General features: G+C 40.4%; 1 protein-coding gene across 1 annotated transcript in view; it reads left to right on the plus strand.

Moving 5' to 3' along the window:
- TGFBR2 (transforming growth factor beta receptor 2) overlaps positions 1-13,742 on the plus strand; it is a 59,429-nt gene extending 45,687 nt beyond the window's left edge. The window contains exons 4-7 of the mRNA XM_060248824.1: positions 1,916-2,715; positions 3,114-3,255; positions 9,454-9,581; positions 11,239-13,742. Coding sequence (XP_060104807.1) covers positions 1,916-2,715; positions 3,114-3,255; positions 9,454-9,581; positions 11,239-11,418 — 1,250 coding nt within the window. The 3' untranslated portion in view covers positions 11,419-13,742. The remainder of the gene's footprint in view (positions 1-1,915; positions 2,716-3,113; positions 3,256-9,453; positions 9,582-11,238) is intronic.
- Positions 13,743-15,825: the final 2,083 nt, after the last annotated feature.

Genomic DNA, 15,825 nt, shown 5'->3' on the forward strand with positions numbered 1-15,825 from the left:
TAGTTTTCAGAACCTGCTGATCTTTGTGTTCATACAAGAGCATTTTTAAAAATTATGCCTTGCCTGCTTCTCTGTTTCTTCAGCATCGTTTGGATTGTGCATTATTCTCATCCTCAGCAAGGTACTCCTATCACTTCACTGTTGTTTAGTCATCTGTTCATGAGTTTGATGCTGCTTTCAAGTTGCCTTTTTTCTTCTGTTGGTGTTAGCTGCCTGCTAATAATTTCAGCCATCCTGAGGGTGGTTCTTTATGACAAAGTTTATGTGACTTTCACCATTGTTTCATTATGCCTATAGAAAATATATTGCCCATTGATTGGCAGTGTTTATAGCTGCAATGAGGAATTGTTCTCTGTATACATTTCAGATTGTAAGTCCAACAATGTTCAACAAGACAGGCTAGCACTGTTTTCAAAATGCAACTTTCTCAGACTTAGCAACATAAAAGTGTGTGATATGCAGAGCACTGCATGACTAGAATTATTTCAACATAGTTCCCTTTGATGAACCAAACCACATGCATACAGTACAGAAAAAGCTGTTCCTGTGGTATAATAAGAGCGTAGAAGTAGTAGTTTAACCATTTGTTCTACCCACTTTCTCCCTGAACAGATCTGTCCCCCTGCCCCCATCGGTGATATTTAAAACTGTGTGAAACTCTTCAAGAGCAGCTGGGAGATGGTGATGTGTTGTAGGTAAAAGGTTATGCATCTTTCAGCTTATTAGTTCTGAGTTCTCTCCCATTTCTTCAGAAATGGCTTTTCCTGTACAAAAATTTCTAGTGGGTTAGGGTTATACTTGTAACAGACATCTTGACCCTAATTGGGAGGCACTGACACTTCAGTATTTCGTTGTGGAAAGCAGATGATTTGTCAACCTTTCCTCTTTACTTTTTGGACTTGGGTTTCCTACCTGTTCACCTTTTCATGCTACAGTGACATTTTAAGTGGCTTTTCAGATGTTCGTTGAGTATTTTTGAAAAAACAGAACACTCACCACACAGCCTGCAGTCCACTGTCAACTTTGGGTATCTTTTTTTCTTTCTATGCTGACTTTTTTCCCTCAATATCAAAACCTCTGATTGTAAAAGCGTTGGTATAGACAACCCAAGAGTTTGTTTAAACAAGCTACTCTTTCCACTGTGGTTACCAATTCCATTGTCTGTCTCACGCAGTCTAGATTTTCACTTATCTAGTAAACTTTTTGCACAAAAGGGAAGGACTCATCTCAAAGTATGTTGCTTTAATAACTTAATTTTGTAATAAAAACAAAAGTGTAACACTACCCTAGTGTAGACCAACTTTCTTGTGCTTTTTGTGGGTTTTACCATAATGTATTAGTATTATAATAGTAAAACATGGCCAAGATCTAAAGAACTTCTGGTCATCTCAGTGACTTCTATGCATCCAGTGCAATTGCAGTGATTTTTAAAAATCTTGCCTACGGGTTTCCAAGGCAACTGACAATAAGAGCCAATTTGAGGCATTTAAAAAAATAAATGACAGTGGCAATACATGAACCCTTTGTAATAGGTTAGTCAGAAAACATATGAGTGGCCCAAGGTCACCCATCAAGCTTCCATGGCAGAGTGAAGATTCAAACCTAGTTCTCCCAGATCCATGTCCAGCACTCTAACCACTATATCACACTGGCTCTCTGATCTTTAAAGGTTCTTTTTTAGTTGCCATGTGGTAAAGGACCCTGCGATTTAAGAAACAATTGCTCATGGTTTCCCCCTTAGGAATGTGATTCCAGTTGCATGATTATGTGGAAACTGGGTCTTGCTGAAATAAAATCCATTGCTTGTGCAAAATATTATTCAGCACTTTTTTAAAGTATCATGTTACTGATTGGTCAGGAAAATAAAGTATATCTATAAACAATATTTAAGCACAGTTTTTTCTCTTTCTTCCAGAATTCAACTCAAGTGTAGAAGAAGTAAAAGATGTGATTTCTAAAGTTGCAATAATAAGCCTTGTCCCATTGCTTGTGGTAACTGTCGCTGTGATTCTCATCTTTTACTGCTACCGTATTCAGAGGAGAAGGAAGCTCAACAAGGCATGGGAGAAGAATGTGAAATCCAAGAAGCATAAAGACTGTAGCGATGTTTGTGCCATGTTAGATGACAACCATTCTGACATTAGTTCTACTTGCGCTAACAACATTAACCATAATACTGAACTGTTGCCCATTGAATTGGACACCCTTGTGGGCAAAGGGAGGTTTGCAGAAGTCTATAAAGCAAAACTGAAGCAAAATACATCAGAACAGTTTGAAACAGTGGCGGTCAAGATCTTCCCCTATGAAGAATATGCCTCTTGGAAGACCGAGAAAGACATCTTCTCAGACATAAACCTGAAGCATGAGAACATCCTTCAGTTCTTGACAGCAGAGGAGCGCAAAACAGATTTAGGCAAACAGTATTGGTTGATCACTGCTTTCCACTCAAGGGGAAACTTGCAAGAATACCTCATAAAACACATCATTAGCTGGGAGGACCTCTGGAAACTGGGTGGCTCTTTGGCTCGTGGGATTGCCCACCTTCACAGTGACCATACACCTTGTGGCCGACCCAAGACGCCTATTGTCCACAGAGATCTAAAGAGTTCCAATATTCTGGTGAAAAATGATCTAACATGCTGCCTCTGCGACTTTGGGCTATCTCTGAGGCTGGACCCTACTCTCTCTGTAGATGATCTGGCTAACAGTGGGCAGGTGAGCTGAGGGCATGGTATTAAAAAAAATGAAGTGTTTAAAACTAGCAAAATATCTGCCATTGTGTTGGGTAAATTGCATTTGGAGATAAGCCTTGCACATCATAGGAAAGATTCTGTATTCCCCTTCAGGACCAGTACCTTTGAGGGCTGGGTGACCCTTTTTTCAGGGCTAGAGAGCAGGTTTTGCTTTCACTGCTGTAGTGTCACCTAGTATTGTTGTTTACTTGTCCCCACAAGCAGTTTACAGCCACAATCCTCCTTTTCACATTTCTGCCACAGATTATTACATTTACCCATATGGAAACTGGACACATTTTACTTTCCAGAATGGATTACTGTGTGACATTAACTGTCCAAACTGCCCTTTTTACTGTTCCTTTTGTAAAATGCTTATAGGTTGGCACAGCGAGGTACATGGCTCCTGAAGTCCTGGAATCCAGAATGAACTTGGATAATGTTGAATCCTTCAAGCAGACGGATGTCTATTCCATGGCTTTGGTTCTCTGGGAAATGACCTCTCGCTGCAATAGTGTTGGAGGTAAGTGAGGCAGCCTCTTTCTGTGAACAACAGTTTGTTTTAAGGTGGTATTTAAATACTGAGCTCTAAAAGTTTCAGGAATTTGTTTTGTATTGTGCTTACATACCTTGTCCCACCATCCAAGTAGCTTCCAGAGGTAAACATTAGTTTCAGGAACAGCATTGTACCCTGCTGTCAGCTGCTCTGGATGTTCTTTTAACAATTTTTCCTTCTATAATTGAACCAGTTCATATTGCTGAGATCATATTGTCTTGACTGACAAAATGCATCTAACTTCTGCTTTGGAAACTAAACCCAGTTAGCTCCTGAGAACTGCCTGGATAGAAGACTGTTTTGTACAGAGTGGGCAGGGAGAATCAGACAGGGAGAAACTTGCTCTGATTACTTTGGGAATAGCAGAGTGCAAGCTGAAATGCGCAAATAAATATTATATGTATTAAGTAACATTTCAGAGTACAATTTTAACCATTTGGTAAACTAACAGCCTTTGCAGATTAATGTGCTGTAAGTAAAGGAGGGAACAAGATGTATCACACCAGATTTGTATAGATTCTACATAGGTCAACAAGTCAGTATTATGTTGTAAATACCAATACACACAAGTTTTGTGGGCACTAAGCAATCTGAAGAACAAATTCTTCCAGCTGCATATGTTACAAAAGACATCCAAACAGCATCAAGAAGGGCTTTTCTGGAATCCCCAGCATGAACACTCTATCTCTATCATTCAAATTTTAGTGTTTACATTGTTGACCACATAAGACCAAGAATAGATGCTGATTTCCCAGTTACCCTTGTAGTCTTTATTCCCATGTGATTGTAGCATCCATTCCTCTACTGATAATTTCCAGTCCTGTTGATGTAGTCTCTAGTGAAGAGGCAGTAGCATGGCGAAAGAGAGCTTGAATGTTGTACTGAATAATATTTGCATCTTGTTCATTGCTTAATTGAGTAAAACTGAAGGAATCAAGGTGCAATTATAAATGCAATCTGTATGTTCCAAAGGGGAATTAGTTTGGTGGAGAAAAGTGTTGCCTGTCTCTATATAGCAACTCTGGTCCCCTTTGTAGGCTCGCATTCAACCGCTAACCAGGACTGACCCAGTTTTGCTTCCAAGGTCTGATAAGATTGAGCTAACTGGGCCATCCAGGTCAAAGCAAGAATTAGTTTAGGCTTACCTTGAAACTGTACTGTAACATACAAACATGCTGTTCAGAAGCCACCAGTATGGCAAGTTTATTCCTACTCATAAAATGTGACATTGATCTTGTACTGGCAACCCAGATAGTTTGCAGTTCCATATCTATAGGAAATTCTGTACAAAGAGTAATTTCTCTGGGCAAATGGGACATCTGTTGCTACCTAGTTGATTTGGCATCTTGGAGGGAACCAAATGTATTAAAATTTGGTCTGTGTGTCTTACCATTGCTTTGCTTTAATTTTTTTAATGGGATCTGGGAGTCTCTAAAGACAGTTTCACAAACTTTTTGTGGGGGTGACTATTTAAATATCCTGTTTGATAAACATTTGATAAAATGGAACTTTTAATTTCCAAGGTGTCAACCCGCAAGCTCAACCTTTGTAATCCTTTCTATAAAGAGATTTAAAAGTTGATCAGATTTGTGCCTGCCTTTCTGGAATTTTGGCTTATTGCTCTCAGCAGCTTTCCTTTTTAAGGCATGTGTGAGCTAGCTGTTTCCTCAGGAAGACTCTTCCGTCCTTGGCGATGCCTGAAGTCTCTTCCTGTTACTCTTTGATGAGCACACAGGAATAGTGCCTGTGGTAAGAACCACCCTCACAGCAGCTCTCCTTAGAAAGTGAGTTGCCTATAATGAATAGAATCAGGATTTTAACCGGTGGGGGGAGGGAGGGTCATGTACTATTCCAGCTAGGAAAAAGGTGGGGCCCCTTACAAAGGTCTCTTTAAAAATAGCCTGTGGCAACAGCTAATCATTACATCACACACAGGAAATACATCCACAAAATCGTATAGTACTGGAAAACAGTCCAATACACCATAAGCTGTATATTTATTGGAAAACAAAGATACTAGCCAGCTAAGTTAGCATCAGCTGTTGTATCAGCAACAGTTTTACTCAGGGATCCAAACTGTTTCTCCTTGGAATGGAAAGGCATTTATCTTTTCCAGAAGCAAAAAGCGATTTCCAGTTCCTCCTTCTTATTGTAGACCCATTGCTGTATGTGATACCAATCTGGAGGGTCCCTTAACCTTCAAGAGCAGCTTTTTGAGCGTACAGTGGCTCACCGTGGGAAGGGGTATAGGTGGAAAAGTTTTGCAGGGTTTTTATAGAGGTGCAAGACCTTGGTGGCAAGGAAGACCTAAAGATGTCAGCTGTTTCTTTGGCTAGCAGAATAGGGTGTGTTTATAGATGGCTTTCACCTTTCTGTAACAAAGGAAGCACTATGTTATGCTTGGGAATGAGACTGAAAGGTACAGGTGTTCTTGCACAGCCTATGTAGTGAAGCAAAGATTTGCTGAACACTGTCTTCACAGTATCCCAAATCCTTTTTACTCTGCTTTTAGTTAAAATGCATGGAGTCTTAATCTGTATGCTGCAGTTGTAAACAGAAGTGTAGTTACAGGTGGGGGTGGGGAGTGAGCTGAAGAAACAGGCCAGTCTGTGGCTAGCTGGCCCGAATGCTGAGAATCTGGTGTGTGGGAAGTAGGGTATAGTTTCCTTGATGTTTCACTGGAGTATAATTTGAAGTCATATTTAGAAACTCAGGAATGCTGCTTTTGAGAAAGCTTGAACTGCTCCACTACCCTGTTAACTTGGTATTTCAGTTGGCACAGCAGCTGTGTACCAGATGTTATGCTTTGTGAGAAATATCATTTCCATCCAGGCATTTTCCTTTTGCAGCCGACATGGATACTGTGAGAAAGGAAAGCATGGCAGGCGTTAAGTGATCTGACAGCCCTCTAAAAGCCACTTATTTTCAAGACCTTTGTTGCCAGTACATGACATTAGTGAGAATAACCAAGGTTATCAGAGAATAATCAGGAAAATAGCTTTTGAAATGGCTTCTATTTCTCAAGACTGTCCTAAGTGATATTGTGTTGTTTGAGAGAGAAGCTAGCTTGATTTGAAAACAACTCCTTTGGTTAAATTGAGGAACCTTCAACAGCTACAAAAGTGGGGAGGTGGGGGAAAGTGCTTTGTTTTGTATTTGGAGTAGGGAGCAAAAGCCCAGTACTTCTGACAAGTTCTAGGCTTCTTCAGGTCCTCTTTTTTCAGGGCACAATGTGAGGCTGCCTGTGGGAGGCAACCTTGGGCCAGTCACTCTCTTTTGGCCTAACCTCCCTCACAAGGTGGTTGTGAGGATAAATGGAAGAAAGGACACCATGCACCTTTTTAAAAATGACAGATAATAGATGGAGCCCAAAGCTTAGGGTTTTGTTAGGAACTAGACTCATCCAAGGGCCAGACCTGTGCTGTAAGCATAGTACCAAGATATGGTCCATTTATGCCATGTCAGATGGAGAGTTTTTTCCATTGCTGTAATTGTACTGTGGAATAGGATTGTGTGTGTTTGGAGTCCATGTTATAAGCTTCAAGATGGCTTACAGGATTAATGCTTGGCCCCTGAACAGCTGAATAAAAAGCTAACCTATGCAAATTACACTTATGTTTAATGCCAATACCTAACTAGCATTATGCCAAGGAGCAAGAAAATGCATACCTTTTCCACATAATTTTACTTTCAGAAAGTGTTGCTTCTGGCTTCCACTTTTAGTAGAATATATAAGCCCCATTGCTTTAGAAGGAAGTTGTTCATAAGTAATAGCTGGGCAAAGGTTGGCATATTTTTTGCTCTCTTTGGTAGGTCTAAACATGTCACATTTCCTGTAATGTCCTTATACTGTGCTTCAAGCCATAGCTGTTTCCTTAGACAGTTTCCACATAATATAGTTTGTCTTCATCGCCTGTCTCTGAAATGTGCTCCAGTTTTGGCCTGCATCTCTTCATATGAAAAATAGTTAATGTGGAATTATCTTCTCTAACCTGCCCTAGTATGTTCTGTGGCAATGATAGGTTTAGTACAGTGGTGATCATAATAAAACTTGATCTGTACTTTATCACAAGAATGCATAGAAACTGCAAGTGTGTATATAAATTCATAAGAACATAAGAGGTCATGTTGGATCAGGCCAATGGCCCATCCAGTCCAACAGTGTGTCACACAGTGGCACACACACACACACACACACACACACACTGTGGCTAATAGCCACTGATGGACCTCTGCTCCATATTTTTATCCAATCCCCTCTTGAAGCTGGCTATGCTTGCAGCTGCCGCAACTTCCTGTGGTAGGGAATTCCACATGTTAATCACCCTTTGGGTGAAGAGGTACTTCCTTTTATCCATTTTAACCTGACTGCTCAGCAATTTCATTGAATGCTCATGAGTTCTTGTTTTGTGAGAAAGGGAGAGAAATACTACTTTCTCTGCTTTCTCCATCCCATGCATAATCTTATAAGCCTCTATCATGTCACCCCGCAGTCGACGTTTCTCCAAGCTAAAGAGCCCCAAAGCGTTTTAACCTTTCTTCATAGGAAAAGTGTTCCAAACCTTTAATCATTCTAGTTGCCCTTTTCTGCACTTTTTCCAATGCTATAATATCCTTTTTGAGGTGCGGTAACCAGAATTGTACACAGTATTCCAAATGAGACCACACCATCGATTTATATAGGGGCATTATGATACTGGCTGATTTGTTTTCAGTTCCCTTCCTAATAATTCCCAGCATGGCATTGGCCTTTTTTATTGCAATCGCACACTGTCTTGTCATTTTCAGTGAGTTATCTACCACGACCCCAAGATCTTTCTCTTGGTCAGTCTCTGCCAGTTCACAACCCATCAACTTGTATTTGTAGCTGGGATTCTTGGCCCCAATGTGCATTACTTTGCACTTGGCCACATTGAACCTCATCTGCCACGTTGACGCCCACTCACCCAGCCTCAACGGATCCCTTTGGAGTGCCTCACAATCCTCTCTGGTTCTCACCACCCTGAAGAATTTAGTGTCATCTGCAAACTTGGACACTTCACTGCTTACTCCCAACTCCAAATCATTACTGAACAAGTTAAAGAACATGGGACCCAGTTCTGAGCCCTGTGGCACCCCACTGCTTACCATCCTCCACTGCAAAGACTGCCCATTTATACTCATTTCTAGTAGGGAATCTAATTCTCTGACCTCAGTCTTACTGGACTGTATACCCTCTCTGACATACAGAGTCACCCCATCTCCAACCCTTCCCTCCCTATTCAGAAAATAACTTCTAGAAATCAGGATAGAAAGGGAGTTTTGTACATAGGCCACTCCAGATTAATGTGGTGGAGGTTTGCATTTTTGGGTTGTTCCAGTATGCCACATAAATCTTGCTTGTACTGTAGAAATGCTGTAGACTTTATTGAAATGTATTCATTTATACCACACCTTTCTGTGCAGTGAGGGTCCAAAGTAGCTTACATTGTTCTCTTCTCCATTTTGAAGAACCAAAACAGCCCTTCAAAGTCTTAGAGCTGCTGAGTGGGATCCTGATTGGGTTGGGTCAGTGAGCATGGGAGAGAAGTAATTTAACTCTCCTACCCTGCTGTGTTTTGTCAGTCAACAATGCCACCCATGTCAGCACATGTGTGGCATTGTTGATTGACAAAACTCTGCCCTAGAAAGGGGATGAAAGAACATAGAGAGAGCAGAGGTTTAAACTACTTGTCCCCAATTCTACAGCCTCAATCCAATAGTATGTCCACTATTGGGCATTTCAAAACTCTGATCATGAACCTCCTAATGTTTCATCTGTTCCTAGCATACATTTCCTTTTGCTTATGATAGCAACCAAATCAAGCCATAATACAATAGACATTTGAAATGTGCTCGCTATTTAAGACTTTTCCGGTAATAGTCTAGTTTTGAGCTCTAGTTGAAATTTAAAGAAAATTATTTGAAGCTATGGTTGCAAGCTGGCCAGTCTGACTGGCCATGAGTGTTTTATCCTGCTATTGCCCTGTTAGGTTTTATTTATGATAGAATGGAGAGGCTAGTTTTTAACTATTTAGGGAAATTTGAGGGAAAGGAATTTGCTGTGCTACACTCTGGGCTTGCAGCCACTTTCATGATTTTATCAGTAGCACTGAATATCCTTGTGTTCACTTATTCTCATGGCAGAGGTGAAAGACTATGAACCACCGTTTGGATCTAAGGTGCGAGAACATCCTTGCGTTGAAAGCATGAAGGACAACGTTTTGAGGGACCGAGGTCGACCAGAGATACCTAGCTCATGGCTCAACCATCAGGTAAGAGAATCAGACTGTGTAGCATAGCTGTTGTTCCGTGTGGGGTAGCGCCAATGGCTTAGAATGACAGAACTGCAAACATTGTTCCAGGTCTGCACCTTGTCCTTCCGTATTTCTCACTGAGGTTTCAAATTGATATAATTGTGTTAGCACAGTTATGAATAAATTAATGTGATTAAACCTTCTAAATTTGTATGGTGGCTGCAGGGCATTCCATAGGAATCTTGTGACCCTCAGCCCCAGCTGGTCTATTTGGCAACTGGACTTGTCAAATGCTGGTCAAAGCTACAGTATGAAACTGCCTTCAGTGTTTGCTAAGTACCCCTGAATACTCTTTAAGACTTCTGCAGACCTTTTAAAAATCGGCAGCAGATGCTAATAAGATATTAGTTCTTTCATATTCATTCTCCTCCTCGGCAGTTGTGTTTTTGTAATGAACCCATTATTCATAATGCTAAATTCTGAAATGGATTTTACTCAGTGCTTCTTCTCCCCCACCCCCTTCACTTTGTAATGAGATTTGTTACACCACTGATTTCATGTTAATGTTTAATATTTAATTTAGCTTTAATGTCGGTAATTTCAGTGCCAACAGAAAATGAATATTATTTGTATACTTACAATATCGTTGTACTGTTGACATCTGTCAACATCATCCATTAGGTAAATTATACAGTCAATTATACTGCTTTGAAGCTTTTTTCTTTTTCTTTTTACAAAATGAAAATAATTTGTACTGTAGCTTTGTTTAGTGTCACTTTTTGTGACCGAGGATAAAAAAAATATTTTGTTTCCTGATATTATCTAGATTTAGGTGTATAATTTCTACTGGGGGGCAGGAGGGGGAGCAAACACTTACCACTTAATGAATTAATATGAGCACAGTCCAACAAGTGCTTGTGTGGGTAATGGGCTATTACATAGACTAAGGCACCCACAGTAGAAGACTCACCATGGCATGCTGATGCTCTTAAGGGTCCTCCACACTTCTTCAGGTGTTCTCTAAACCCCCAACAGTAAATCAGAGTTGATATTACCCATTGTGGCTCACAGTTCTTCCTCACTGGGACAGACATTCCACACAAAAGGTTTTGCCTTTCTGAATACGTCTTTCAAATAGTAGATGTTTACTCCTCTTAGCTCCTATGGTCTTCCTGCAATTGGACAGCAGATAGTTTCTTTGTGTGCATGCACACACTCTTGGACACCTTTTAATTTGGTCCTGTTGAAATTATTTCTACCTCACATCTTTTTTTCCAATATGACCAATGCTGTCAATGTATACTGCGGATTCTTAGGGTAGAAACCAAGGTCAGTTCATGGGGATAGCTTTCTATCCTCAATGCTTTGTCTGTAAAACAAAAGTAATTCTGAAGCCTTTGGTGCAGCAGACTCTTGTTCTGTGGCATAAAAAGGTGTCTGTGGAAGGTTACTACCATCAGTCATATAAGCCATGTCCCTCATTAGCAGCTAAGCATACAGGGTGTAAATTCAATACATTGCATTTTCCCAAATGTTATTGTTCTTTCTGCACAGTAAAATCAATGTTACATGAGCAAGTAAATATATTCCTCTTAGAAACTTTTAGTTAATTCTCCCACCTTTTTTTGGTTGTACTTGGTGAGTGCTGCAACTCTCAAATCTTTGTGTATTTTAGGGCATCCAGAAGGTCTGTGAGACTCTTGTTGAATGCTGGGACCATGATCCTGAGGCCCGTCTCACTGCACAGTGTGTAGCAGAGCGGTTCAATGATCTCGAATACCAGGACAGGCTGTCAGGAAGAAGCAGCTCAGAAGAGAAGATCCCAGAAGACAGCTCTGTGAACAGTGCCAAGTAGCAATGGATACAAACTTGGACAGAAAAGAGGAACTGCTCTTGGCTTTGTGCATAAATTTGCAACAGGAGGAGACACTGGTCCTTAGTCTTGGATGTGCTTCCTGTGGCATCGAGGAATCCCACCTCTCCCTTTACTCTGCTGCTCCCAAGAAAAGTTCTTATTTTATGGGAAGCTGTGATGGGGCAGGGTGTCATGCCACAGCAGTGGCTGCTTTGACTGTGTCATAGGATAAGCTATGTTAGTGTTTCCTCACAGAACAAGATTGTACAAAATGCCAATTATATTTGCACTTTATCAATGCCTGTATATAACTATGGAAGATATATATATCTCACACATACACAGCAAAGCTCTGCCAGGAAGTCTTCCAGGAAGCTAACGATAGGTAAAAGAATTGCAGAAGGGATGGTTAGGATGTCTGCCAAGACGCTGGCAGCAACAGTGCCTTATGTGCCTCACCCAATGCAAAGGAACAGTGGGAAGGTGCTGCTAAACAATGAATACTGTACACAGCTGCACTCCTTTTGTGCAGTTGAGAAGCAAGGGATAGGGATGGGTTTCGCTGTGCTAGAGCCCTTTTTAGCACATTTGTTACAACTATGCAATGATGTTTCAGCTGGTTCTTGAACATCCAGAGTGCACATTCAGCTGACCTTTTGGGTCTAATTTTCTTCAAAATCTTACTGAGTTTAGAATGGGGAATGGGTCAGGGGATACTTTTAGTTCCTGTAGAGAGAATTGCTAATTTCTTCTGTCTTTCTTTGAGTTTGCACTTCATGTCAGCAGCCTCTCCGACTTGGAGAAGGGAGGCTTCCCTGCTTTATGAAATCAGGCAGGGCCAATTAGAAGGGAAACAGATGTTTTGCATTTGCTGTGCATTCTGACACAAAATGAGACTTCTCCTTCCTCCCTCTTTTCTGGGATCAGTAACATCATGTCTGGTTCCTTGAGCCCCTTACGTTCACACTTGATTTCATGCCTGGTGCATAAGAAGGGGGGATGGTGCATGATGCTGTGGAAAATATTTGCTACACGTTAAAGGTGTGTTTCAGTTTTCTTTTAACTTGAATTCCGGTCTCCCCAGCCAGCCTGCAGTCATTCAGAACCGCTGGCAATATGATTACATTCCTAAACTTGATCCCCACAGGGCATGGATTACATTCTTTCAGTCTTCCAAAATATTTAGATTTGGAGCTGGCCTCTTGAGGGATTTTAACTGATGGAATTTTAACAGTCAATGCTTTCCTGCTTGATCATCAGGGTCTCTGAACTTTGGAGCTCAAGTTAGCTTGGTGGAGCAGGACATGGAGGTTGTCATCAAGTGCCTTCAGTGCCTGGGTGTTTTTGTTTTTAAAAAGTCTTTAAGGAAATTGTTACCAATACATAAGTGAACTGTTCAACCCCAGAAACAATCCTGCAAAATTAAAAGATTTATATCAAGTGCAATCCCAAATCTTTTTATCTTATAGGACATTGATTTTTTTTAAAAAAAAAATTAGGAACATTTGCTTTGTATAGCCAATAGGAGAAAATGTATATTCACATAGGAGTTAAAATTTATGATGAAAAATATTTATTTTTAAAAAGCTTTTTGCATTTGCTTTTATATTAAAAAGAAATATTTCCGCATCCAGAGGGCAGGAGATCAACAATTAAAATGAAATTCTAACCACAATAGCAACAGACTTTGAACTGTGGAGCTCACTGGCAAACTGGGAGTATATTGCGATAATAACATTCCTAAACAGAGCTAGGATCTTGTGACCTCTAGTGGTGGTTTCTTGCAGTAGCACCTTGGATTATAACTGCACAAGGAAAAGGAAATATTACCACCAACTGGAAAGTGGGGAGTATGTACACTTAAGATCTAAACCAATAGTTTCAAAACCTGTTTGACTAACATGCCTTCCATTAGGAACTCTGGTGATCATAGTTTTAGGAGGACATAGACTTTTTTTTTTTAAAAAAGTTTGTGCCATAGAACTACAATTCCCAGAGTTCCTTAGTAGACAGTGGTGAAAGTCAAGCAAGGTTGAAACTGGTTTAAATTTGTGGTATACCCTGGACCTTCACTATGTTGTGTTTGATATTTCTCATGACATGACCCTATTACCTTTGGTTTAAAGAGTGAGAGAATCCAACAGTTCCTGACAACTCTTTTTTTTTTTTTTACTATTATATATAAAAGGAAATGTTAATTCCTCCATGGAACACTTACATTGTACATCGTGTATAAAAATAGGAATGTGAACATATAATCTTGCTTTTCCAAATGTTTCAAGCACTTACAAATGTTTTTGTATAAATAAAATGTTTTAGATTAAGCAATTGTGTGATTTAAAAATCTTACCCATATCAAAAAATATACAAAAGTTTTCACAAAGAATAATGCTTAGGCTGCACTCACACTTAATTTCTTTACAGCTGCTTAAACAGAGGCTTATTACAGCAACGTTTCAGCATCTTTGTTCCAGAGATATTTCAAAACTGTGTTCCTTAAAGTCCAGAAAAAGCCTAAATGGTCAAGTGAGTTAGCTGTATTTAAACATTGATGAGAGGAGGTGACAAGGGTTCCAGCTGCCTAAGCCAGGAGGAATTTGTATGCACATAAGCATATCAACCCCTTTTGAAGTATCTGTGTAGGGGAGTCTATAGATGACCCCTTCCCCTTCATTACCCACAACTGTACGCATAGAAGACCCAATTCCTTCAATCAAGCTGAGAGGATAGTATGAGTAATGAAAGGGTGAGTAGGAGTTGTAGGGGTCATAAAGCAGTATCTGAAGGCTCATATCTACAAACATGTAAGTCTTTTTAAAATCTGTTGACCCAGTCTGTCTCCCAGCTAAGAATCTTGGGAAGTATATTCAGTGAAGAGGCCAGCAATCACTAGCCAAGATTTCTCAGTACTCCTGCTGTATTCTTTTGGTGGAAGTCAAGTGTTAAGTTGTTTACAGACTAAGATTAAGTGGTGTCCTTTATACTGTTGGTCCCAAACTATGTTGGACATAGCCAACATCTTGAATGTGAACTTCAAAAACAACAGGAAGTACAACATACAACTCAAAATAATGTACACTAGTTTGTGTTGTTCCATAAAAAAGTTGTATAAAAAAGCTATTACATGGCTTTTGGTTTTGGTTTGGACTGACCTTACCTCAGATCGCAATCAAAAAGCAGCAGAAACTTCTGTGGCAGCAGAAGTTTCCAAATCACTGTCAAAATTGGATACTATGGGATAAGTCATGAATTAGCAACATGCTCAAAAAAGTTTGGATTGTTTTGTTAAATGAATCATTAAATTGGTTTAATGGGTTAGTTTTAATTTCAATGGCATCAGTGTGAAACAACGTTTTCCACCTTTCTATTTCAATTTAATTGGAACCCAGTCTTCAGGGATTGCATTCTCTCCCTTACAGGAAGACCTTCAGTGAACTCACATGTCAGAGAGAAAGGGAGAAAAAGTTATAATGGTTTTACAAGAGATATATATTTGTCCCAAAAGGCTAATAGAGATGTACAAAAAAAGGGGAGGGGGTTCAGATTCAGGGTTATTCAGGGCTTAATTTTTTTTGGTGGGGGGGAGGAATATCTCCTAATAGCAGATTCAGTTACTGAATCTGATTGGGAAGATATTTGGCTATTCCCGAATATACAGCCTCATTCTACTCTAAAGACTGTTGAAGTCAAAGGCAAAATAGGGTATAATGAATTGCGGGTGGCTTGGGGGTTGAGGTAGAGTTTCCAAATCTTCAGGGCATCTGAGGGAGCCTCTCCCCCACAGAACCCCCAAGTTTCAAAAAGATTGCACCAGGGGGTCCAATTCTAGGGGCACCCAAGAGGGCCCTTTTCCCCTATGATGGAGAAAAAAGCAATTAGTCACTTCCCACTGTAGGAAAAGTGACGGGGCGGGGAGGCTTGAATGAGTGGCACCACATTTGCAGGGCTGCTTCTGGTGCTTCTCCCCCACAAAACCCCCAACTTCCAAAAGGATTGGACCAGGGGATTCAACTCTAGGGGCACCCAAAGAAGGCCCTTTCCCCCTATGATGGGAAAAAAGCAATTAGTTACTTTCTCCACTCTTACAGAAGGAAAAGTGACTCCGGAGGGGAAGGGGTTTTAGCAATCACTTGTTCCAGACTGTTTCTGAAATGATGTTGCAGTAAAACAGGTTGCTCAGCTTTGTGAATCTTGATTTCAGATTTATGTCTATTTATCTTTTGGTATACCCAGGCCACAAGGGTACAGGGTTCAGCAGCTGGGCACGGGCAGTAGTTGGTAGGGTTGTGGCACTGGACTGGTCACAATTATGTTGACACCGGGCTCTGCTGCTTAGCACCAGTGCATTCAATGCACTGTTTCTGTGCTGTCATCTTTGTAGAAAGCACCCCCCTAGGTTTGTAATTC

Source organism: Heteronotia binoei, chromosome 10, assembly GCF_032191835.1.
Source record: "Heteronotia binoei isolate CCM8104 ecotype False Entrance Well chromosome 10, APGP_CSIRO_Hbin_v1, whole genome shotgun sequence".
Classification (NCBI taxonomy): Eukaryota; Metazoa; Chordata; class Lepidosauria; order Squamata; family Gekkonidae; genus Heteronotia; species Heteronotia binoei.